This window comes from Amblyraja radiata, chromosome 3 (genome assembly GCF_010909765.2).
Source record: "Amblyraja radiata isolate CabotCenter1 chromosome 3, sAmbRad1.1.pri, whole genome shotgun sequence".
NCBI lineage: Eukaryota > Metazoa > Chordata > Chondrichthyes > Rajiformes > Rajidae > Amblyraja > Amblyraja radiata.
This window is the reverse complement of record NC_045958.1, coordinates 111,941,808-111,966,988: the sequence shown is the minus strand read 5'-3', so window position 1 is coordinate 111,966,988 and position 25,181 is coordinate 111,941,808. Positions and strand designations below refer to the sequence as shown.

The 25,181-nt window shown below is 39.5% G+C and overlaps 1 protein-coding gene across 2 annotated transcripts in view; it reads left to right on the top strand.

Annotated features, from left to right (window-relative positions):
- The window catches only part of jmy (junction mediating and regulatory protein, p53 cofactor), a 128,698-nt gene that overhangs the window by 34,571 nt on the left and 68,946 nt on the right, over positions 1-25,181 (top strand). For both annotated transcript variants that reach the window (XM_033018597.1, XM_033018596.1), the window contains one exon: positions 9,986-10,159. In XM_033018597.1, the coding sequence (XP_032874488.1) occupies positions 9,986-10,159 (174 nt within the window). The remainder of the gene's footprint in view (positions 1-9,985; positions 10,160-25,181) is intronic.

Below are 25,181 nucleotides of genomic sequence, written 5' to 3'. Positions count from 1 at the left end.
CCGAAAGTATTATTAACTGAGCTTTGTTGCTGCAAAGGTTTATAACAACCTCCCAAACACTTTGGCATCATAAATAAAACAAAGAAGAAAAATTGGTGATGAGGATTTTTTACACTGGAAATTTGAAAACAAAATATATGCAGGTTTCCAATGCCGTTGTTAACAAAAGTAAATTTAGGATTAAAAGTTATTTAGCTGCATAAGGAATGAATGATTTGCAATTGTACAACAGCATTCATTTCCGTAATGGAACACCCCAAATGTTTACAGCAGATGAAAATAGAACCATTGTAGTGTAGGAATCACAATAGCTACTTGGTGTGCAGGCAAGTTCTAAAAGGAGCAATTTGAAATTTACCTTTTTTTTTTGCTACATTGGTGGGGTGGTATGTCAGTCAGGATATCATTAATAAAAGTATTCATAAAATAAAATTAATCTTATTTAAAATAAACTCTTCAGCATTTAAAAGGAAATTAATGGATGAGGAAATATTAATAACTTTCCATCAAAATTGAAAACAAAACAAATTAAATATGTGTGCCACATATTTGCTTGTTTGATGTAATTTCTAAAATTCTAAAGCACTGTTTTTTTATTTTTGTTAGATTTAAGTCGATAGCTTTTAAATGCTATAATGTAGCTGAATAATATAATCCTAATACTAAAAAGGCTATTATTGTTTTTCTTCCGATTTTGAGCATTTTCATTTTTCTAAATTTGGACATCAATTTTCTAGCAATAACGAAGAATTAGTTGTAGGTTGTCAGTTGTTGACATAAATTTCTATTTAAAAGCATCTGTAGGTTTGGTTATAGTGAGCTTTTCATTATTGTTCTGAAGCTCTAAATACTGCTACCATAACTTCAGATTTCTGACTCGTATGCCTGGCTTTTGTCAGCACAAATTTAAAAAAAGTTGGGATAGGAAAAGCTACCTCTTATAACAGTTTACGCAAGAGTGTAGAATATATTGTTAAAATTAAACTTAACCATGAGTCAGTCCACTGTTAAATTAAGTCAATCTTAATTCCTGTACAATAAGCTTTTGCTATTCTGCTTAACATTATGCAATTGAGTAGAAACAGCATGTTAACTGTAATATGTTTGTAAAAACCTATTGGAAGTAAAAGTATTTTCAGTTTTTTTTTCATTTAAGTAGTACGAAACAACTCTCATTGGTTTTATTACATTTATCCTTCAATAATTTTCCTTCATTTTTGAACTGACAAATCATAGATATAAAACCTTCTAGTTATTTATTTTGTTTTTAAGAGTTAACAGGCGTGTTAGCTTGTGTGATTTGCCCAAATACTACAATAAAAATATAGAGGACACTAAATATAATTAAATACAACTAAATTAAAAGAATTCTATCAAAAGCGATGGGAGATGGGTAGGTCCAAGAGAAAACCATTCCAAGGTTAAGCCTAAAGAAAAATGAAGGCTAGTCTCGACATCCCCCGGGACAACAACTGCTGGACATGCCTGTGGTCTGACTATCTTCATTTATTTTATTAACAACGTATCTCTATCATTAGTCTAGAATTCGGTTTGTTTTGTCAATTGTGCAGATTTCAACTTGATTCTCAATTCTTGCAATGCCCTAGCAACCTACAGCAGTATCCTGATGAAATCTAAAACATTATTGAGAAATGATAAATAGCATTCTTTCTGTGCAAGGCGCTAGCAAATGCCATTTAGGAAAACCAGATACTATCAGCTTTCATGAACTTCTCAATAATTATATCATTAGAAGCTGAACCATACCAATTATAAACTGGCTATGGAAACAACGGGATTGCTTTACCTGATTCGTTTAAGTCTCTTGACCATCAACATAGCTGTTGAATAGTGGAGAACTGGAGGCCAGCAAAATTCAAAAAATAATTATCTGTTTAAATTGTGTCATTGGACCCAATACCAGCAATTAATATTTGTCCAATTTACCACTGACACAGTGTGATTAAACGATATAGGATTAAATGATCTATAGCAGCATCTCATTAATGTTAATCAATGTATACCATCAGCTTAATGTTAACCTGCAAATTACTCACCAAAGCCGAACCATTGTACATTTCCTTGATCATCATCTGCTTTGATTTGTCCTTTTTACACTTTACATGCTCTTTGTATGCTTCCATATCTCTAGTTTCACTCTCCCCTGACTCTTAGTCTGAAGAAGGGTCTCGACCTGAAACGTCACCCATTCCTTCTCTTCAGAAATGCTGCCTGTCCTGCTGTTACTTCAGCATTTGGATATGACCTGGCACTGGATCCTAAAAATCCCTTCCCAATTCTACAGGGAATGATTTGGGACCATTAATTTTTCAGAAGTATATAGATATGGTAATATGACGTTTTCAACTTGTAAACGATGATTGCTGGTCGGCAGGGTAGCAAACTTATGGACAATTACTACATTATTATGTGGTTAGTAATTTACAATACAAAAGTCTATGTAGAGAAGTAAATGTTTCTTTAGGTATGTAAAAAGGAAAAGATTAGTGAAGACTAATGTAGGTCCCTTACAGTCAGAGACAGGTGAATTTATAATGGGAAACAAGGAAATGGCATAACAGTTAAATTAGCACTTTGTGTCTGTCTTCACTATGGAAGACACAAACAAACTCCCAGAAATACTAGGGGACCAAGGATCTAGTGGGAGGGAGGAACTGAGGGGAATCCACATTAGTTAGGAAATGGTGTTAGGTAAACTGTTGGGACTGAAGGCAGATAAATCCCCAGGGCCTGATGGTCTGCATCCAGAGTACTCAAGGAGGTGGCCCTAAAAATCGTGGGTGCATTGGTGATTATTTTCCAATGTTCTCTTGACTCTGGATCAGTTCCCGTGGACTGGAGGGTAGCCAATGTAACCTGACTTTTTAAGAAAGGATGGGGAGAGAAAACGAGGAATTATGGACCAGTTAGCCTTACATCGGTAGTGGGGAATATGCTGGAGTCGATTATTAAAGATGTTATAGCAGTGCATTTGGAAATCAGTGACGGGATCAGTCAAAGATTTATGATGGGGAAATCATGCTTGACTAATCTGGAATATTTTGAGGGTGTAACAAATAGAATGCATAAGGGAGAGCCAGTGGATGTGGTGTATCTGGACTTTCAAAAAGCCTTTGGCAAGTTCCCACATACGAGATTTGGGTGCAAAATTAGAGCATGTGGTATTTGGGTAGGATATTGACATGGATAGAGAACTGGTTGGCAGACAGGAAGCAAAGAGTAGGAATTAACGGGCCCTTTTCAGAATGGCAAGCAGTGACTAGTGGGGTGCCACAAGGCTCAGTGCTGGGACACCAGTTGTTGACAATATATATTCACGATTTAAACAAGGGAATTAAATGTAACATCTCCAACTTTGCGGATGTCACAAAGCTGGGAGGCAGTGTGAGTTGCGAGGAGGATGCTATGAGGCTGCAGGGTGACTTGGATAGATTGGGTGAGAAGCATGGCAGATGCAGTATAATGTGGATAAAAGTGAGATTATCCACATTGGTTATCCACAGGAAGGCAGATTATTATGTGAATTAAAGTCAGAGTAGAAGAAGGGGAGGTGCAACGAGACCTGGGTGTGCTTGTACTGAAAGTCACTGAAAGTAAGCATGCAGGTACAGCAGGCAGTGAAGAAAGCTAATGGCATGTTGGTCTTCATTGCAAGATGATTTGAGTTTAGGAACAAGGAGGTCCTACTGCAGTTGTTCAGGGCCCTGGTGAGACCACACCTGGAGTATAGTGTGCAATTTTGGTCTCCTAATTTGAGTAAGGACATTCTTGTAATTGAGGAAGCGCAGCGTAGGTTTACGTGGTTAATTCCCGGGATGGCAGGACTGACATATGATGAACGAATGGGTCAACTGGGCTTGTATTTGTTGGAATTTAAAAGGATGAGAGGGAATCTTAAACAAACATATAAAATCCTTAAGAGGATTGGACAGGGTAGATGCAGGAAAAATGGCCCTGATGTTGGGGGAGTCCAGAACCAGGGGTCACAGTTTAAGAATAAGGGGTAGGCCATTTAGGACTGAGATGAGTCCTATCTCTGGAATTCTCTGCCACAGAAGGTAGTTGAGGCCAGTTCATTGGCTATATTTAAGAGAGAGTTAGATGTGGCCCTTGTGGCTAAAGGGATCAGGGGGTATGGAGAGAAGGCAGGTACAGGATACTGAGTTGGATGATCAGCCATGATCATATTGAATGGCGGTGCAGGCTCGAAGGACCGAATGGCCTACTCCTGCTCCTATTTTCTATGTTTCTATGTTAAACATTTCCCCTAGCAGGGAGGTCAATAATCTGGTAATCAGTAGAAGAAGTAGATTTTTGCTCTGAGGGACATTATTAGTCTGAAAGTCACTGTTATAAAGGTAGTGGATGCAGAAACTCTAATCGCGTTTAAAAAGTAATTGGATAAACGTGAAGTTCTGCAGCGTACAAAGATATAAACTAAGAACTGGAATAGGAAGTAATCGCTTTTTCCCCTTGTAAATTCCTGTGACTCATATCACATTCCTTCGGTGCACCCAAGCCTTTTAATACAGGGAATTAATTACAGTGGCCTCTCCTTTGTCAGGAGCAGGAGAAATGTTGTTCTTATTCTTCAAGTGCCACTTCTCTAATCTTCATGATGGATGACAGAAATTCTGGTGGGTTCACTTTGTTCCCCTTTAATAGTATGCTTGGCTGTAGAATCTCTAACCTTGAAGGATAGTTCATAGCTCTTCCATTGCTGTAGATAATTTTAGATGTTTGGCATTAAAGGTATCATTTGATTTGTATCAGTGGTGCACTAGATAATGTGTATCTATTAACCCTATCACAGTGCTTATTTATTTTTTGCAGAGCAACCAGGGCTTCCATACACTCAATGCAATATTAGTCAAACCTTAGGTTTAATGCAGCATCTGCAGTTCTTTCTTTCACATAGTAATCAAATCTTTCCTACTTTTAACTTTATGCATTCAAACACTGAATGCTTTATCCAAAGTGAATCTTCTGACTTCTTCCTTTTGCTCTCTAATATGATGAAACAAAAACATGCCATTTTAATCTTATTCTGGTCTTTTCGGATTTCAAACGTTTTAATCTGTTATCAATATCAACTTTGTTACCTTTTATCTTGTTATCTCATTTTTATATACTGCCTTCAAATTGCCAACCTGGCCTTCCTATCCTCAGTATTATTATTCTTAAGTCCAAACTTATCAAATAGTCTTAGACTGCTTTTTTAATGCATGGATCACCTTGTTGTCCCAAGAAATGTACTACTCTTGTCTCATTGTACCATATTGATGTTTTCAAGTTATTCCCCATTCAATGCACCTATTGATTAATTATTCACTTGCAATTATCACCTGTTAAATAGAACTCACAGTTAATTATTACAATATTAAATGGTAAAGTATATTTTCAAAGTCCCAGTGAATAAGAGAGGCCTTAGATGAGTGTAGCAGCAACAATATTGCAGTGAATGTTTCAATTTATCGAGTCATCAGCATGTCATTTTAGTTCATCAGCCTGGAAACAGACCCTTTGAACAACTGAGTCTGCGTTGACCTAAAAGCAGCCATTTACACTAAACTTATTTTATTCTCCCACGTTACTAACAAACAAAGTCACTGACCTACAAGCAAAGAATGATGTATGACAATTTAAATAGCTTAGAGACAGACAAGTTATCAACCACACATGCTAAGTACAAACATCTGGCCCATTTGGAAAAAGACAAGATGGCTTTAATCTGAAAACTAATTCTTACAAAGGCAGCAGTCATAAACCAATGATAACCTTAGACCTTTGGATAATACACTAGTCAGGCCTCAGCTTACCGTTCAGGTCATTATACTTCACCACTGGACATGACAGTACTAGAAGGAGAATACAGGAGATTTATTGGGATGTTCCCATAACTGGAGAATTATAGTCATGAAGAGAAACCAATTCAGCTGTGGTTTTCTATGACTTTGGATCAAGGGAGATTGAGGGGAGATTTAATAATATAAAATAATGAAAGATAGGCAAAGTTAACAGAAAGGATGTTTTTTTTTCCCCCTTTAGTATAGGGTTCATTAATTTTAGGGGATTAAAGTTATTTGGTGGAAGGATTACTAGAAAATTGAGAAATTATTTCATTCATCAAACAGTGGTGTCAGGAGACCGCAGTCTAAGCCATGCTGGAAAAGAACTGGTATAAGCGTTTGGAGTTGTACATTACCATGGTGCGGATCAAGAGCTGGGGAATGGGCTCAGCTTTGTGCATTTTTAGCAAGCATGGGCACAATAGGCTGAATACCCTATTGCTGTGTCATAAATTTCAATGCATTTATGAAGACCTGCTAAGCACTCACTTGACTGATCCGAAATTATCCCTTAGCACTCTTTGACAAACATCAGAAAATCCTTCTGAGCCAACACTCAATTTACATTGGCCCAACAAGATTAATTGGTTAATTTACCAAACGTAGACTGGGCGATCATTTCGCTGATCACATTTTCTCAGTCTGCTTGGACCTACCTAATCTCCTGGTTGCTAAACACTTTAATTCCTCTTCCCACACTGACCTTTCTGTCCTAGGCCTCCTCCATTGTCAGAGTGATGCCAAATGCAAATTGGAGAAAATTGAAGTGTCTTATATTTCCATTGGGCAGCTTACAACCCAGGGATATGAATATTGATTTCTCTAACTTCAAGTAATCCCTGCACTCCCTCTCTCTCCATTCTTCCCCCACCCAAGTCACACCAGGTTCCCAATCTCACCTAGCAAACAGCTAACAATGGCCTGTTTATTATCGTTACTTTTGCTTATTTTTCATTCTTTTGTTCTATATCTCTGTCTATACCTCTTGTTTTGCTTTCCCCTGACTAGTCTGAAGAAGGGTCAAAACCCGAAACTTCACCTATTCCTTCTCTTCAGAGATGCTGTCCCGCTGAAGTGCTGCACCATTTTGTGTCTATCCTCACTCAATCTGGCCTAGGTATATTTCCAGACCCTCTGTAGTGATTAACTGCCCTTCTGCAGTTGCCCTGTCCATTTCAAGGCCAATCAGTGAGCTTTGATTGCAGCAATGTGCATAGGCCATAAAGGAACCACAAGGGGTATGTTTTGCAAATTAAGCTACATATAAACTAGAAAAATTGCACAAAACAGTGGCGTATCTCATGTACAAGGAGCATCATGTTTTGGCATTTAGTTAAAAGAAAAAACAAAGCATCTGCACAAATTGTTCTTTGGTTTCTGCTAAATATTCTGTCCATGAGTTCTTGGACTCTGAGGTTAAATGTTTTCAGCATCAAAATGTACCATTGTGACAGGGTTCTGGATGAGGGACAAACAGAAGTGAGGTGGTAATTGGATTAAAAAGGAAACGCAAAGTGCTGGAGTAACTCAGCGGGTCAAGCAGCTGTCTGAAGAACATGGATGGATGATGTTTTGGATCGGGACCCAAAACATTACCTATCCACGTTCTCCAGAGATTCTGCTTGATCGCTGAGTTGCCCCAGCAGTTTTGTGGCACTTTTTTTGGTAATCCAGCATGTACAGTTACTTGTTTCTAATAAGTGGATTACCTTGTGTAGGAAAGAACTGTAGATGCTGGTTTAAATCGAAGGTGGATACAAAATGCTGGAGTAACTCAGGCAGCATCTCTGGAGAGAAGGAATGGGTGATGTTTCGGGTCGGGACCTTTCAGACTGATGCCTTGGGAGGTGGCAATCAGATTGGCACTTGGTTTGAAAGATGGTGATATAGGACTGTAAGTTAATCTGGAAAGTGATGGGAGCAAATCAGATTGACCATTTGTCTGAGGGGCATGGCTTAGCAGATAGTTTTGAATGTTCTGAGAGGCCATGGCATTGACTGCTGGTATGTTTGAAGGGAGGGGCATTGCACTGCTTGCCTGAGGGAGGAGGGATCAGACTGGCTGTTTATTTGTGGTGGTGAAAGTTGGACGTGGATATTTCAGGTGGGGGAAGGGGGAGCATCGGTTTATTGATTTGGGATATTTTTGGGGTAGGGAAGAGTTGAGGAGGGAATGTGAAAATGGATTGAGTTGGGGATAAGGGTCCTTGTTCTCCTGCAGTGCTCCAAGAAGAGCAGTGCGCAGGAAACAAATTCATTCTGTTCAGCATTGACAGAATTCACTACAGTGGCATTGAGGAATATCTACTGGTATATCTGGAGTTACAAGTATGGGCCATAATCACTTTTTCACCAATGAAGAAGATTTATGATTTTTTTTTTTTTAGGAAAATCACTTTATTTGACCTGAATTTTAACTCGATCTCCTTTTTCAGTTCACATCTTCCTTCATTCTCAGCATATGAATGCTATTTAATTCAATGCCTTATGGCCCTGTACCACTTTCCCGAGTTACTCACGAATTCTCCCAAGCTTCCCCCTTGATTCAAACTCGGAGAATGTCCGTAGCGAGGCCATAGGAGTCCGTAGATATTTCGTAGCGGCTCTTAATGCCAGCCGTAGGTACTCGGGGCATCAGGTAAGTCGGGACGTTTTTTTAGCATGTTGAAAAATGTCCACGAGTAAAAAAAATAGCCCCGAGTACCTACGGCTGGCATCTCCGAGTTTGAATCAAGGAGAAAACTCGGGAGAATTTGTGAGTAACTTGGGAAAGTGGGACAGGGCCTTTACTTAGCATTTTATTTTGTATGTTTGTTTCAGTCTGGTATCCAGTGTCACAACTAGCATTTGTGGCTTGCATTGGGTGGGGAGAAAGCACTTCTTGGTGTAGTTTTAGTTTACTCCTACTTGCATAATTTGTTTCCATTGCACTGCTCCATGGCAGTACATGTCATGCGTGTGCTGTAATTTAAGACCTATATTACAATAAATATATGAACAATGGTATTGCACTTCTTCTAATTGTGCTGTATTCTGCACAGAAACAACTATCAAAAGGCATCTGCAAAAGTAGCACAGAATAGACTAGCAAAGACAGTAATTTTGTCTCAGGCAGATGTGGGAGCATTGAGCTATGTGAATAGAGAGATGGAGTAGAATTACATGATAATTATTGAACGGGAGCCATATGTTGATTGATATTCCAAATGAACCTATGTAGGAGTTGCTCTTATTAACTATATGCTTGGATTATCTGGAGTGAGAAACTGAGCGAGGTGTTCATACGGTGGTTTATAGAGAGATTATGAAATAATATAAGGATCATTTAAGTTATTCACTTAATTAGAGGTAGAAGTATGCTAAAGGCAATGCCTTCTGAAGTTAACGTTAACAAAGGATTTGTCCTTAATAGAAGCCAGTTTAGCAAACTGGTTTGATATGGTCTCTGGGAATTATTGCTGCTTATCCACGTCATTGAAGTAACTCATAATAGCTGGTTTGAAATATTTTGAGCATGCAAATATAAGGACACTTGATTCCACTCTCTGCATTATTGATTATCCTCCACTTGAGACATGATTCTAGTTGAAATTACTCACCCTGTTTATTTATTTGTTTTTTTCAAATATTCAAGTCAAATCTTAAATTTGATAATATTTTAGTCACAATTTTTAAACATGGCCCTGCTTTATTTCATGACAATATTATTCAGTTCCGCTGTAAATTTAATAAATGTCTTCTTATTTGTTATCCTTTTCCTTTGTGTCTTACATGATGTATTCACTTCCGCTAAATCTGGTACTAAATCCTGAATCAACGATGTGTTGTTTCACCTTAACATACAGTCTGGTTAAGCTGACGCCCTGATAAATCTACATCATGCCAAGCAAAGTCAGCCACAAATAATGCGATTGACATTGGCATACAAAATAAAAGTTTGTAATGGAACATTATGTTGTGGGCATAATAGCTACCATTTTTTAGATTGAGATATATTTTTGAATATTTTATATTAACCCTAGAGTTTTCAGAGTCGGACAATAAACAAAGTATATTTGAGAATTGAATTGGACTGCAAAATTCAAGTTGTAAAACAAATTTTGATTTGCATGTAGCTGCTGGAGAAACACAAGATTACAGATGCTATGGTGGAACTGTTAGAACTGTACCAAGAAGAAGATGATGCTTGTGCTGCTATGTCTGAAGCAATCACAGAACTCTATCAATATCTACTGCAGCCGTTCAGAGATATGAGAGAGCTGGCCATGCTGAGACGTCAGCAGATAAAGGTAAGAGACAACAGCTTAACTCAATCTTGTCTGGGCAGAAGGATGGTACCACTCTCCAAGTTCAATGCAATTTGGAGGAGAGGAGAGTCAGAAGGACAATGATGCATAGGAGAGTAATCTGAGAATAATAGATGTTTGTTGTGAAACCCACAATATTCAGTTATCGGACATGATATTTTAAATGAAGAGTGAAAGACATAAACAATGTAAAACCATGAAAATGAAAGAGAATATTTGACTACTATTGTGGGCCTAAAACCAGACAGATGTACGGAATGAGCAAACTTAGAACCTGCAACATACACAGTGCCCTCCATAATGTTTGGGACAAAGACCCATCATTTATTTATTTGCCTCTGTACTCCACAATTTGAAATTTGTAATAGAATAAATCACATGTGGTTAAAGTGCATATTGTCAGGTTTTAATAAAGGCCATTTTTATACATTTTGGTTTCACCATGTAGAAATTAGAGCAGTGTTTATACATAGTCCCCCCATTTCAGGCCACCATAATGTTTGGAACACAGCAATGTCATGTAAATGAAAGTAGTCATGTTTAGTATTTTGTTGCATATCCTTTGCATGCAATGACTGATTGAAGTCTGCGATTCATGGACATCACCAGTTGCTGGGTGTCTTCACTGATGATGCTCTGCCAGGCCTATATTGCAGCCATCTTTAGCTTATGCTTGTTTTGGGGGCTATTTCCCTTCAGTTTTCTCTTCAGAATATAAGGCATGCTCAATTGGGTTCAGATCGGGTTATTGACTTGGCCACTCAAGAGTTGACCATTTTTTAAGCTTTGAAAAACGCCTTTGTTGCTTTTGCAATATGTTTGGGATCAATGACTTGCTGTAGAATGAACTGCCAGGCAATGAGTTTTGAGGCATTTGTTTGAACTTGAGCAGATACGATGTGTCTATACACTTCAGAATTCATTATGCTACTACCATCAGCAGTTGTATCATGAATGAAGATAAGCGAGCCAGTACCTTCAGCAGCCATACATGCCCAGGCCATCATGTTTCACAGATGAGGTGGTATGCTTTGGATCTTGGGCAGTTTCTTCTCTCCTTTGCTCTTGCCATCACTCTGATATAAGTTAATCTTCGTCTCATCTGTCCACAAGACCTTTTTCCAGAACTCTGGTTGCTCTTTTAACTACTTCTTGGCAAACTGTAACCTGGCCATCCTATTTTTGCAGCAAACCAGTGGTTTGCATCTCGAAGTGTAGCCTCTGTATTTCTGTTCATGAAATCTTCTGCAGGCAGTGGTCATTGACAAATCCACACCTGACTCCTGAAAAGGGTATCTGATCTGTCGGACAGGTGTTTGGGGATTTTTCTTTGTTAGAGGGAATTCTTCTGTCATCAGCTGTGGAGGTCTTCCTTGGCCTGCCAGTCCTTTGCGATTAGTAAGCTCACCCGTGCTCTCATTCTTCTTAATGACGTTCCAAACAGTTGATTTTGGTAAGCCTAAGGTTTGGCTGATGTCTCTAACAGTTTTATTCTTGTTTCTCAGTTTCATAATGACTTCTTTGACTTTCATTGGCACAACTTTGGTCCTCATGTAGATAAACAGCAATAAAAGTTTCCAAAGGTGATGGAAAGACTGGAGGAAAGACTAGGTGCTGAAAGCTCTCTTATACCTGCATTAAGGATGCAATGAAACACACCTGAGCAATTACAAACACCTGTGAAGCCATGTGTCCCAAACATTATGGTGCCCTGAAATATGGGGGGGGGGGAGGAAGAGAGACTATGTTTAAACACAGCTGTAATTTCTACATGGCGAAACCAAAATGTATGAAAATGGCCTTTATTAAAATCTGACAATGTGCACTTTAACCACATGTGATTTTATTAAAATTACAAATCTTGTACAATTATGACGTGAACCATATTTCGCACCAATACCAAGTGAGCAGTGTAATCAACGGTGATTGGCCTCATCAGCAACAACGATGAGTCGGCCTATAGGGAGGATGTCCAGCTCCTAGCAGCATGGTGCGCTGACAACAACCTGGCCCTTAACTCCAAGAAGACCAAGGAGCTCATTGTAGACTTCAGGAAGTCTAGGGGCGGCACGCACACCCCCATCCACATCAACGGGACGGAGGTGGAACGTGTTTCCAGCTTCAGGTTCCTGGGGGTCAACATCTCCGATGACCTCTCTTGGACCCACAATACCTCAACTCTGGTCAAGAAGGTTCATCAGCGTCTCTTCTTCCTGAGGAGACTGAAGAAGGTCCATCTGTCTCCTCAGATTCTGGTGAACTTCCACCGCTGCACCATCGAGAGCATCCTTACCAACTGTATCACAGTATGGTATGGCAACTGCTCTGTCTCCGACCGGAAAGCACTGCAGAGGGTGGTGAAAATTGCCCAACGCATCACCGGTTCCTCGCTCCCCTCCATTGAGTCTGTCCAAAGCAAGCGTTGTCTGCGAAGGGCGCTCAGCATCGCCAAGGACTGCTCTCACCCCAACCATGGACTGTTTACCCTCCTACCATCCGGGAGGCGCTACAGGTCTCTCTGTTGCTGGACCAGCAGGTCCAGGAACAGCTTCTTCCCTGCGGCTGTCACACTACTCAACACTGTACCTCGGTGACTGTCAATCACCCCCCCCCCCCCCGGACACTCCTCCCACAGGAAAAACACCATGACTGTATGCATGTAAATAGATTTATTTATTGAAATCATATTCTATGTCGCTCTCCAGGGAGATGCTAACTGCATTTCGTTGTCTCTGTATTGTACACTGACAATGACAATTAAAGTTGAATCTGAATCTGAACTGGAGCAAAGATCCTATGCTGTTTTGTTTCTGATACTCTTAACACAGGAAAAGATTCTGGCTCCCAACTTTATCTATGCCTCTTATATATATATATTTTTTCAGGTTGTCCTCAGTCCCCTTCTCCCAAGGAAAATCAGCCTAACCTCTCCTTTGTATAATTCGTAATAACATTTGAAAGGTGCAGTTGGCTTTTTTGTTGTGTTGAGTATTCTAAGGACTCCAGTCTGGTCTGTTTCTGTTCATGAAAGTTGAATCTGAGTCTGTTTTGCATATCTTTACTATTTGTGAAGGGACTGACATTTTATTTGCATTTGACGGTTTTTCCTGTTTCCCTGCAAGAGAGCAATACAAATTGACTCGTTATTTCTTCTCCATTGCCCAGTAAACAGAAGCCCCTTTTATTACAGCAATTATTGATTGTTAGTTTGTGATTTTCATAAACTTTGCATTAATCCTCTGATAATATTCAACATTTGATTAAAAAATATATTTATTGGTTCCATTTGAGTTTGTATAATAAATGTTTATTCCAAAGCAATTATTTTAAGGAAGAGTGTTACGAAAAGAGTGGCACTAACTATTTTGTTTGCAGTATTATTCTGATTAGTTCATGTCACAAAACTCTTTTTCTAAGTAATGAAAAGCCTAAATTCCCCCTTTGAACGTCTCAAAGACATACAGCATGGGAATGAGCACTTCAGTTCACTAAATCCCTGCTGACCAGCAATCACCAATTCATCCTACATTGATATCATTTTCTGCTTTCATTTTCAGGATATTGAATAGACTGAAATAAAGAGAATGAAATGAAAATTTGTTTGCAAATTGCAGAGGTAGTGATCATAATTTTGCACTGCTCTTTGCATACAACGGTGGTGCCAGAGAATTGGAGCGCTGCAAGGTTTCTTTCTTGTTCAAAAATTTGAGTAAGGATATGCCCAGCAATTACAGGTCAGTTAGTTCAACCTCAGTAGAAGAAAAGTTTTTTGGGGCAGTTTTAATAGACATCTGGAGCAAGGCCTCTGAACTTCCACAAGGCCTTTGATAAGGTGCTTAAGAAGGAACTGCAGATGCTGGAATATCGAAGGTAGACAAAAGTGCTGGAGAATCTCAGCAGGTGCAGCAGCATCTATGGAGCGAAGGAAATAGGCAACGTTGCCTATTTCCTTCGCTCCATAGATGCTGCTGCACCCGCTGAGTTTCTCCAGCACTTTTGTCTGCCTTTGATAAGGTTCTGCTTGGTAGGCTACTCTGGAAGGTTAGATCATATGGGATCCATGGAGACCTCGCTAACAGGATACTGAATCTAATTAATGGTAGGAAGCAGAGGGTGGTGGTGGAAGGTTGTTTTTTGGATGAGAGGCTGATAACTAGTGGTGTACCTCAGAGATCATTGCTGGGCCCCTTTTAAAAAAATCTAAATCAATGATTTGGATAAGAATGTACAAGGCACATTTATTAAGTTTGCAACTGAAACTAAATTTGATGGTATGGGTGGTGAAGGAGGTTTTGTCATTTTCATTGTCGGGGAATTGAGTATAAAAGTTGGGACATTATGTTATTTTTGTCCAAGACATTGGTGAGGCCACAATTGGAGCATTGTGTTTTGGTCATCCTGCAGTAGGAAAGGCGCCATTAAGCAGGAAAAGGTCCAGAGAATATTTACGAGGATGTTGCTAGGACTCGAGGGCCTAAGCTAAAGCTCTAAGGCTAGGACTTTATTCCTTGGAGTGCAGGAGGATGAGGGATGATCTTGTAGAGGTGTACAAGATCATGAGAGGAATAGATTAGGTAAATCACAGAGTTTCTTTGCCCAGAGTAGGGCCATCAAGAACTAGAGGGCATAAGATAAAGGTGAGAGGGGAACAATTTAATTGCAACCAGAAGGGAAATGTTTTGACACAGAGAATAGTGGGTATATGGAACATACAGCCAGAGGAAGTTATGGAGGTAGATACAATAACATTTAAAAGACATTTGAACGGGTACATGAATAGGGAAGGTATGGATGGAGATGGGCCAAACGTGGGGAAACAGGACTAGCATGGATGAGGCATCTTGGTGGGCGTACACCGAACGGTCTGCAGTGCTCTCCATAATGTTTGGGACAAAGACCCATCATTTATTTATTTTATTTATTATTTATTTGTTTATTTATTTGTTCCGAACAAGTAAAGACATAAATAGGAATAAATAACAACAACAAAATCGAAATAGTCAAACAATTGGACATTCCAGGCAATATTTACAAAGCAATGAAAAGCATAAAGCAAAATTTAAATGTCCAACACTTTTTCTTTACAAGCTCGAAAAGGAGTGAGAAGAAGAATAACTTATTTAATCTCACCCCTTCTTCCATATTTAATAATTAATTAATTAATAATAATAATACCCCAGACAATTTTTAGAGATGCATACAAACATATATATACATACAACTGATATACACTTACAAGTAATATGTATGAAGTAACCAAAAAACATAAATAAATAATAAACAAAATAATAATAAACAAAATAATAAACTCTGCCTCTGTACTCCACAATTTGAGATTTGTAATATAAAAAATCACATGTGGTTGAAGTGCACATTGTCAGATTTAAAAAAAGGCCATTTTTGTACATTTTGGTTTCACCATGTAGAAATTACAGCTGTGTTTATACATTGTCCGCCCCCCCCCCCCCCATTTCGGGGCACCATAATGTTTGGGACATGGCTTCACAGGTGTTTGTAATTGCTCAGGTGTGTATAAATGCCTCCTTAATGCAGGTACAAGAGAGCTCTCAGCACCTAGTATTTCCTCCAGTCTTTGCATCGCCTTTGAAAACTTTTATTGATGTTTATCAACATCAGGACAAAAGTTGTGCCAATGAGTGTCAAATAAGCCATTATGAGTGAGAAACAAGATTAAACCTGTTAAGAGACATCAGCCAAACCTTAGGCTTACCAAAATCAACCGTTTCAAACATCATTAAGAAGAAAGAGAGCACTGGTGAGCATACTAATCGTAAAGGGACTGACAGGCCAAGGAAGAACTGCACAGCTGATGACAGAAGAGTTCTCTCTCTAATAAAGAAAAATCCCCAAACATCTGTGTGACAGATCAGAAACACTATTCAGGAGTCAGGTGTGGATTTGTCGATGACCACTATCTGCAGAAGACTTCATGAACAGAAATACAGAGGCTACACTGCAAGATGCAAACCACTAGTTAGCCACAAAAATAGGTTACAGTTTGCCAAGAAGTACTTAAAAGAGCGACCGCAGTTCTGGAAAAAGGTCTTATAGACAGATGAGAGGCAGACTAACTTATATCAGAGTGATGGCAGGAGCAAAGTATGGAAGAGGGAAGGAGGTCTGAAGAAGGGTTTCGGCCCGAAACGTTGCCTATTTCCTTCGCTCCATAGATGCTGCCGTACTCGCTGAGTTTCTCCAGCAATTTTATCTACCTTCAATTTTCCAGCATCTGCAGTTCCTTCTTGAACACGAGGAGAGAAGGAACTGCCCAAGATCCAAAGCACACCACCTTATCTGTGAAATACGGTGGTGGGGGTGTTATGGTTGGCATGTATGGCTGCTGAAGGTACTGGCTCACCTATCTTCATTGATACAACTGCTGATGGTAGTAGCATAATGAATTCTGAAGTGTATAGACACATCCTATCTGCTCAAGTTCAAACAAATGTCTCAAAACTCATTGGCTGGCGGTTCATTCTACATGAAGACAATGATCCCAAACATACTGCTAAAGCAACAAAGGAGTTTTTCAAAGCTAAAAAATGATAAATTCTTGAGTGGCCAAGTCAATAACCCGATCTGAACCCAATTGAGCATGCTTTTTATAGGCTGAAGAGGAAACTGAAGGCGAATATCCCCCAAAACAAGCATGGCTGCAATACCAGCCTGGCAGAGCATCACCAGAGAATACACCCAGCAACTGGTGATGTCTATGAATCTCAGACTTCAAGCAGTCATTGCATGCCAAGGATATGCAACAAAATACTAAACATGACCACTTTCATTTACTTGACATTGCTGGGTCCCAAACATTATGGTGCCCTGAAATGGAGGGACTATGTATAAAACCCTGCTGTAATTTCCACATGGTGAAACCAGAATGTATAAAAATGGTATTTATTACAATCTGACAATGTGCACTTCAACCACATGTGATTTTTTCTATTACAAATCTCAAATTGTGGCGTACAGAGGCAAATAAATATATGATGGGTCTTTGTCCCAAACATTGTGGAGGGCGCTGTATTTCCATGCTGCATGACCAAAGAGAAATAGATTATTTAGGGCAAACCAGTCCAGATTAGTTAGGAAAAATTATGTTTAACATATTTAATAGAATTATTGACAAGGTAATAAGATTTCTAGAAGGCTTTTGATAAGATGCCACATTACGATCAAGAATATATTTATTAAGGATGTGGTAACAGGCCACAACAAATCAAGATACTAGGCAGAGAAAAAATGTTTTTTTTTATAAGTGAGATTGTGTTTGACAAATACTTTTTTTTTTGAGACTAGTCTAGGATGGTAGAGGGGAATTGGTGAAACTAATATAATTGAACATTTCAAAGGCATTCAGAGAAGTTGTTACATAAGATAAGGTCTCATGGGACTGGAATAAAATATTTGTATGGATCGCGCATTGTTTAATGGTCAAACAAAGAGTGCGAGTAAATACCTGCTAGAACTCCATGACTGTACTACTCTCATCTCGATCAGCGCTACAGGTTCAGCACCCATTAGTGAAAACAATTTATCTCAGTTCCATATCTCTTCTACTGGAATCCAAGACTGACTCTTGATAAATTTGAATACAATACAATACAATACAATTCTGTCTAAAGCTTTCCAGGTACTCCAGCTCCTCCCTGCATCTAGTCTGTCCAGTCCTAACAACGTTTTTCAGGTTCTGTCAGATCCTCTCTTATTGTAGTGAATAGAAACATATTCAACTTAATCCACATTCTAGTGTATTTTCCATATTTTTGTCTACTTCCTCAAGTTTGAAAAGAAACATTTTTCCATGCTATCAATGTCTGTTCTTTTGTCAAATGCTTCAACTTTTAGATCTTCAGAATGTTATTAGTTGGTTATCAGTGTTGGGGTCCCAGCTATTCACAAACTATATTAATGAAAGGGTGGAGTTTTACTGACAATATAAAACCAGGCAGGAAAATGAGCTCTAAGGCGGACATAAACTGGGGTTTATTTGCAGGTGAAGGTTGGAAGGGTGGGAGGACATTGGGTGTGGTGTAGCTATTATGAGGACAAGAAACCTGTACTACTGGATCTACTGCAGTTATGTGTTCGATTTCTTAAACAGCCTGACAACTGGAGGCCTTTGGACACAAAACTTGTGTTCGAAGGCCAAAACTTACAGGAAAATGTTGGTAGGAGTTAAAGATAGAGATGTGGTGAAGGGGATGTGTTTTAAGCTATTGGGGACCCTAGATTTTGGTTTATGGGGTCAGGGGCTAGAAAACACTCATGTTTTTTCCTGCTTCATAAGGAACACTGTAATGAAACTCATCTTGGATTCATCTTCTCTTGCCTCCTTTGAATGGCTGGGTTTTCTGACATTTCTTTTAAGAAACATGATTCCTTTGGTCGAAAATTGTCTCATATTTAAAATTATGGTAAACTGTTTCTTTATAATATTTAAATGACCATGCCACTTCTCCCGGTGATTGGCCAGTCAAGTATTTCCTGGTCTCATACGTAGAGTGTGGTGTTCACTTACTTGTGAAACCATTTCAATTCATTTGGGCTTCTGTAGATGATGTTACCTAATTTAGCTTGCCTTTAAGCAAAATAAAGTGACATCTCATCTTGTGTAATTTCTCTTTGATTGTTACTCTGGTTATCCCTTGGGCAGAGGATTCTAAACTAGTGCTCCCCCACCCTTTTTATCTAGAAATGTAATTTTACAACAAATCCAGTTGAATATATAACGCAGATTTAGTGATTGCAGATCTTCGTAAGTTGTGCATTGTAAATTTGTATTTCTGAGCTGAAAAAGCTTTCAAAGAGCAAGCTGATATTATTTTAACATAGCTTTACCACAACTGATTTGGCGGCATTATCAAAATCTCAAATAAAGCAAAATATAAAAATTAATCCTCGCGTATCATTGAGCGTGTATCAATAACCAATAATTTAATTCCATGTTTATGGTTATACTGAACTCTTGCAGAATCCAAGCATATATAAGAAATGAGTAGGTGTGGTATGGACGAGAAATGAGGAGGGTGGAAACAGTAAGTATAATTACAGAGAAGCTCACACATTGTAGCACATTTATTGTCCGTTCAAAATAGTTCTAATCAGATTACACACCATTTTTCCACACCATGGGAGGCTTTAAACTAGAGTGGCAAGGGGTGGGAACAAGAGCAGCAGGCCAGCCAATTGAAGGACTGAGGGTAGAGATTATGACTAATACAATGTCCTCCATAATGTTTGGGACAAAGACCCATCATTTATTTATTTGCCTCTGTACTCCACAATTTGAGATTGTAATAGAAAAAAATCACATGTGGTTAAAGTGCACATTGTCAGATTTTATTAAAGGCCATTTTTATACATTTTGGTTGAAAGTAGTTTAGTATTTTGTTGCATATCCTTTGCATACAATGACTGCATGGACATCGCCAGTTGCTGGGTATCTTCTCTGGTGATGCTCTGCCAGGCCTGTATTGCAGCCATCTTTAGCTTATGCTTGTTTTGGGGGCTTGTACCCTTAACATTTCTCTTGAGAATATAAAAGGCATGCTCAATTGGGTTCAGATTGGGTGATTGACTTGGCCACACCAGAAATGACCATTTTTTTTAGCTTTGAAAAACTCCTTTGTTGCTTTATCAGTATGTTTGGGATCATTGTCTTGCTGTAGAATGAACTGCCGGCCAATGAGTTTTGGGGCATTTGTTTGAACTTGAGCAGATAGGATGTGTCTATACATTTCAGAATTTATTATGCTACTACCATCAGCTGTTGGATCATCAATGAAGATAGGTGAGCCAGTACCTTCAGCAGCCATACATGCCCAGGCCATAACACCCCAGCACAGTATTTCACAGATGAGGTGGTGTGCTTTGGATCTTGGGGAGTTCCTTCTCTCCTCCATACTTTGCTCTTGCCATCACTCTGATCTTCGTCTCATCTGTCCCCAAGATCTTTTTCCAGAACTGAGGTTGCTCTTTTAAATACTTCTTGGCAAGCTGTAACCCTGCCATCCTATTTTTGCGGCTAACCAATGGTTTGCCTCGTGCAGTGTAGCCTCTATATTTCTGTTCATGAAGCCTTCCGCAGACACTGGTCATTGACAAATCCACACCTGACTCCTGAATAGTGTTTCTGATCTGTTGGACAGATGTTTGGGGATTTTTCTTTATTATAGAGAGAATTCTTCTGTCATCAGCTGTGGAGGTCTTCCTTGGCCTGCCAGTCCCTTTGCGATTAGTAAGCTCACCAGTGCTCTCTTTCTTCTTAATGATGTTCCAAACAGTTGATTTTGGTAAGCCTAAGGTTTGGCTGATGTCTTCAAGTTGAATTCTTGTTTCTCAGTCTCGTAATGGCTTCTTTGACTTTCATTGGCACAACTTTTGTCCTCATGTTGATAAACAGCAATAAATGTTTCCAAAGGTGATGGAAAGACTGGAGGAAAGACTAGGTGCTGAGAGCTCCCTTGTACCTGCATTAAGGAGGCAATTAAACACCCTGAGCAATTCCAAACACCTGTGAAGCCATGTGTCCCAAACATTATGGTGCCCTGAAATGGGGGGGACTATGTATAAACACAGCTGTAAATTCTACATGGCAAAACCAAAATGTAGAAACATTTCCTTTATTAAAATCTGACAATGTGCACTTTAACCACATGTGACTTGTTTCTATTACAGATCTCAAAATGTGGAGTACAGAGGCAAATAAATAAATGATGGGTCTTTGTCCCAAACATTATGGAGGGCACTGTAAGTCCCAAAAGAAAGACAAGAGGGGCGAGATTAATGAACATGGTGAAACTGATGGGCTGCAATGTGTTTATTTCAGTGCAAGGAGTATCGTGGGTAAAGTGGATTGATTTAGAGCCTGGGTCAGTGCATGAATTACAATGTTGTGGCCATTACAGAGATTTGAAAGGAACCTGACTGGCAGCTCAATGTTTCAGGATTTTGATCTTTCAGACCTGATAAAGAGGGAGGCAATAGAGGTCCAAGTACATTGTACCTTTGATAAGTTTCTGCTTGGTAGGCTGCTCTGGAAGGTTAGATTGCATGGGATCCAGGATGAGCTAGCAGACTGGATGGAACAAGGGCTTCATGGAAGGACGCACAGGGTGATGGTGGGAGGTTGCTTTTCGGACTGGAGGCCTGGGACTAGTGGTGTGCCTCCGGGGCTGGTTTTGGGCCCATTGCTGTTTGTGATTTATGTCAACAATTTGGATGAGAATGTACGTGGCATGATTAGTAAGATGGCAGATGACACTAAAGTGGATGGTATCATAGATAGTGAAGATGGGTTATCAAAATTTACAGCAGGATCTTGATCAGCTAGGCGAGTGGACTCGAAGAATGGCTAATGGAGTTTAGCGCAGATAAATGCAAGGTGTTGCATTTTGGGAAGTCAAACATCGGCAGGACCTTCACGGTGAATGGTAGGACCGTGGGGAGTGTCGTAGAGCAGAGGGATATATGAGTATAGGTGCAGAATACCTGAAACTAACGTCACAGGTAAATAGTGGTAAAGAAGGCTTTTAGAGTCGTAGAGTCACACAGCATGGAAAGAGGTCCTCCGGCCTAACTTGCCCACACCGACCAACATGTCCCATCTGCACTAGTACCATCTGCCTGCATTTGGTCCATATACCACTCAACCTATCCTTTTGGTACATTGTTCTTCATCAGTCAGGGCATTGAGGTAAGGCAACATAATGCCTCAGCTTCTATACTAAATTCCCTGACTGAAGGCCATTGTGCCAAAAGCCCTCTTCACCTCTCAATCTGCCTGCAACTGATATAAAACCAAAAAGGCTGCAATCAATAATAATTATGCATATACAGGATCTAGAAACATTTTCTGCAGTTGATAAATGTACTCAATTAAATCACCATCTACTATCTTACCGCATCCTCTCCAAATCTCTCCCCCCAACCCCCACCCCCCCATTCCCAGCTAAAATAAATGTAATTGTTTCAGCCATTTGATGGTATTCTGGGGTACAAGCACAAATTAATGATTAAATACATTTTAATCTCATTGGCTGCATATGCATTTAACTTTTTGAATTATGACTCATCAGCAGCTACTGAAATTATCACATAATTTCTTCTCATTATGATGAGAAAAGTAATTGCCACTTTTTCTGAATTTATTTTTTGCAACATGGTTTATTTTCAGCAATTTTAATGCTACATTCACAATATCACAACTCAACTATTTATTAAAAACAACGTCCATAATTTCTGTACTGATACTCAACAATCTTAAAGTGATCTACTCTGATGAGAAAAATAACACAATCAAGTATCTTCACTAGTACCCATTAATGGGAAGCTAATTAAAGGAGTGTCCTGTGGAGTTGCCTGATCCACCCGCCGAACACTGCGGTGCCAACGACCGGAGCGTGCCCCGGTAGGCCTAACTCACCCACAGGCCTCCCAAGGAACTGCGGAGAAGCTGGGCGGTGAGGCCTGCCTGGGCTGAAGGAGTCTCAGTGGCGGCGGGAGCCTTGGCGCCAGCTTGAGCCTCGACAGCAACGAGGTCCTCGGTGGTGGTGGGGACTCGGCGGCAGCGTGTGCGTTGGCGGCGGCAGCGGGAAACCTAGCGGCGATGGAGCGTGAAGGGGGAAGGGAAGACAACGGGGACCCAGCGTGGGGGGACTGAACAATGGAGGACACAGTGTAGGGGGACTGCCATGAGGGATGATGGGAGAACAAAAAGGGACGCGGTGTAGGGGAGGGGTGGGGGAGCACTAGTTTAGAATCCTCTGCCCAAGGGATAAGCCTGCGTTTATTTGTTTGTTCGTTCCAGTTAAAGCGCTGTGTACATGGCAGCCAGCCAACAGTCGCTTATCCTTTACTTGTTTTTTTTTTTCACTTTTAATTTTAAGTTTTTATGTACCTTGTGTGTTGTGACTGTTGGCAGATTCCCTCCGGGGATGAATAAAGTTTATCGTATCGAATAATCTACAGTAAAATCGGAACATACAGCTTGCAGATTTATATCAGCAATACCAAAGGTCTGAAACAGGAGATATTTTGGTCAAATAGAAGCAGAAAAAAATGAAACTGATTCAATATCATATATAAATCTGAACAAGTACAAAATCGATCAAATATGTATAACGCCCAGCCAAGAATTGTTTCTTTCCTTCTCAACACCACTCCCAACCTAAGCCCCAACTACAGCTGGCTGAGCACTAGCCAATGTTTTTACTATTTGTCTTTCAACCGTCAGAACCATAACCATCATTATATAAGAAGAATCCAATTATACATAATACAATACGAATCTGGAAACAAATAAAATTAACTCTAAAATTAAGAAAACTATCAGTGCTAACACCAGTAGTGAATAATCCGGTATTCAAACCATCTCTTATGGATAAAACATACAGACAATGGGAAAGATTGGGAATTAAAAAGGAAGGCGACATGTATGAAATGGGAAATCTATTATCATTTCAACAATTAAAATTAAAATTTAAACTGAATAACAACCAATATTTTAAATATTTACAGATATGTGATTTTATGAAGAAATATATACAAAGATTTCAAAGTATAATTTTAGATCCACTGGAAGAAGCAATGAATATTAAGGCGGACTCACAAAAAGTAATATCATACCTATATAATAGTATTTTAAATATAGAATTACTATCAACAGAGGCAATTAGAGAAGACTGGGAAAAAGAACTAACGATAAAAAATTCGAAAGAAACATGGGAAAAGTATTTGATATATATACTCAAATATTTCTCCCATCTGTGATATAGTTGGGATCACAGAGACATGGCTCCAGGGTGACCAAGGCTGGGAGCTGAACATCCAGGGATATTCAATATTCAGGAGGGATAGAGAGAAAGGAAAAGGAGGTGGGGTAGCGTTGCTGGTTAGAGAGGAGATTAACGCAATGGAAAGGAAGGACATTAGTTTGGAGGATGTGGAATCGGTATGGGTAGAGCTGTGAAACACTAAGGGGCAGAAAACGCTGGTGGGTGTTGTGTACAGGCCACCTAACAGTAGTAGTGAAGTTGGAGATGGTATCAAACAGGAAATTAGAATTGCGTGCGACAAAGGCAAAACAGTTATAATGGGTGACTTCAATCTACATATAGATTGGGTGAATCAAATTGGCAGGGGTGCTGAGGAAGAGGATTTCTTGGAATGTATGCGGGATAGATATCTAAATCAACATGTAGAGGAACCAACGAGAGAGCAGGCTATTTTGGACTGGGTATTGAGTAATGAGGAAGGGTTAGTTAGCAGTCTTGTTGTACGTGCCCCCTTGGGCAAGAGTGGCCATAATATGGTTGAGTTCTTCATTAGGATGGAGAGTGACATTGTTAATTCAGAAACAATGGTTCTGAACTTAAAGAAAGGTAACTTTGAGGGTATGAGACGTAAATTGGCCAAGATTGACTGGCAATTAATTCTAAAAGGGTTGACGGTGGATATGCAATGGAAGACATTTAAAGACTGCATGGATGAACTACAAAAATTGTTCATCCCAGTTTGGCAAAAGAATAAATCGGGGAAGGTAGTGCATTCGTGGGTAACAAGGGAAATCAGGGATAGTATCAATGCGAAGGATGATGCGTACAAATTAGCCAGAAAAAGCAGCATACCAGAGGACTGGGAGAAATTCAGAGACCAGCAGAGGAGGACAAAGGGCTTAATTAGGAAAGGAAAAATAGATTATGAAAGAAAACTGGCAGGGAACATAACAACTGACTGCAAAGGTTTTTATGGATATGTTAAAAGAAAGAGATTAGTTAAAACAAATGTAGGTCCCTTGCAGTCAGAAACAGGTGAGTTGATCAAGGGGAACAAGGATATGGCGGACCAATTGAATAACTACTTTGGTTCCGTCTTCACTAAGGAAGACATAAATAATCTGCCGGAAATAGCAGGGGACCGCGGGTCAAAGGAGTTGGAGGAATTGAGTGAAATCCAGGTCGGTCGGGAAGTGGTGTTGGGT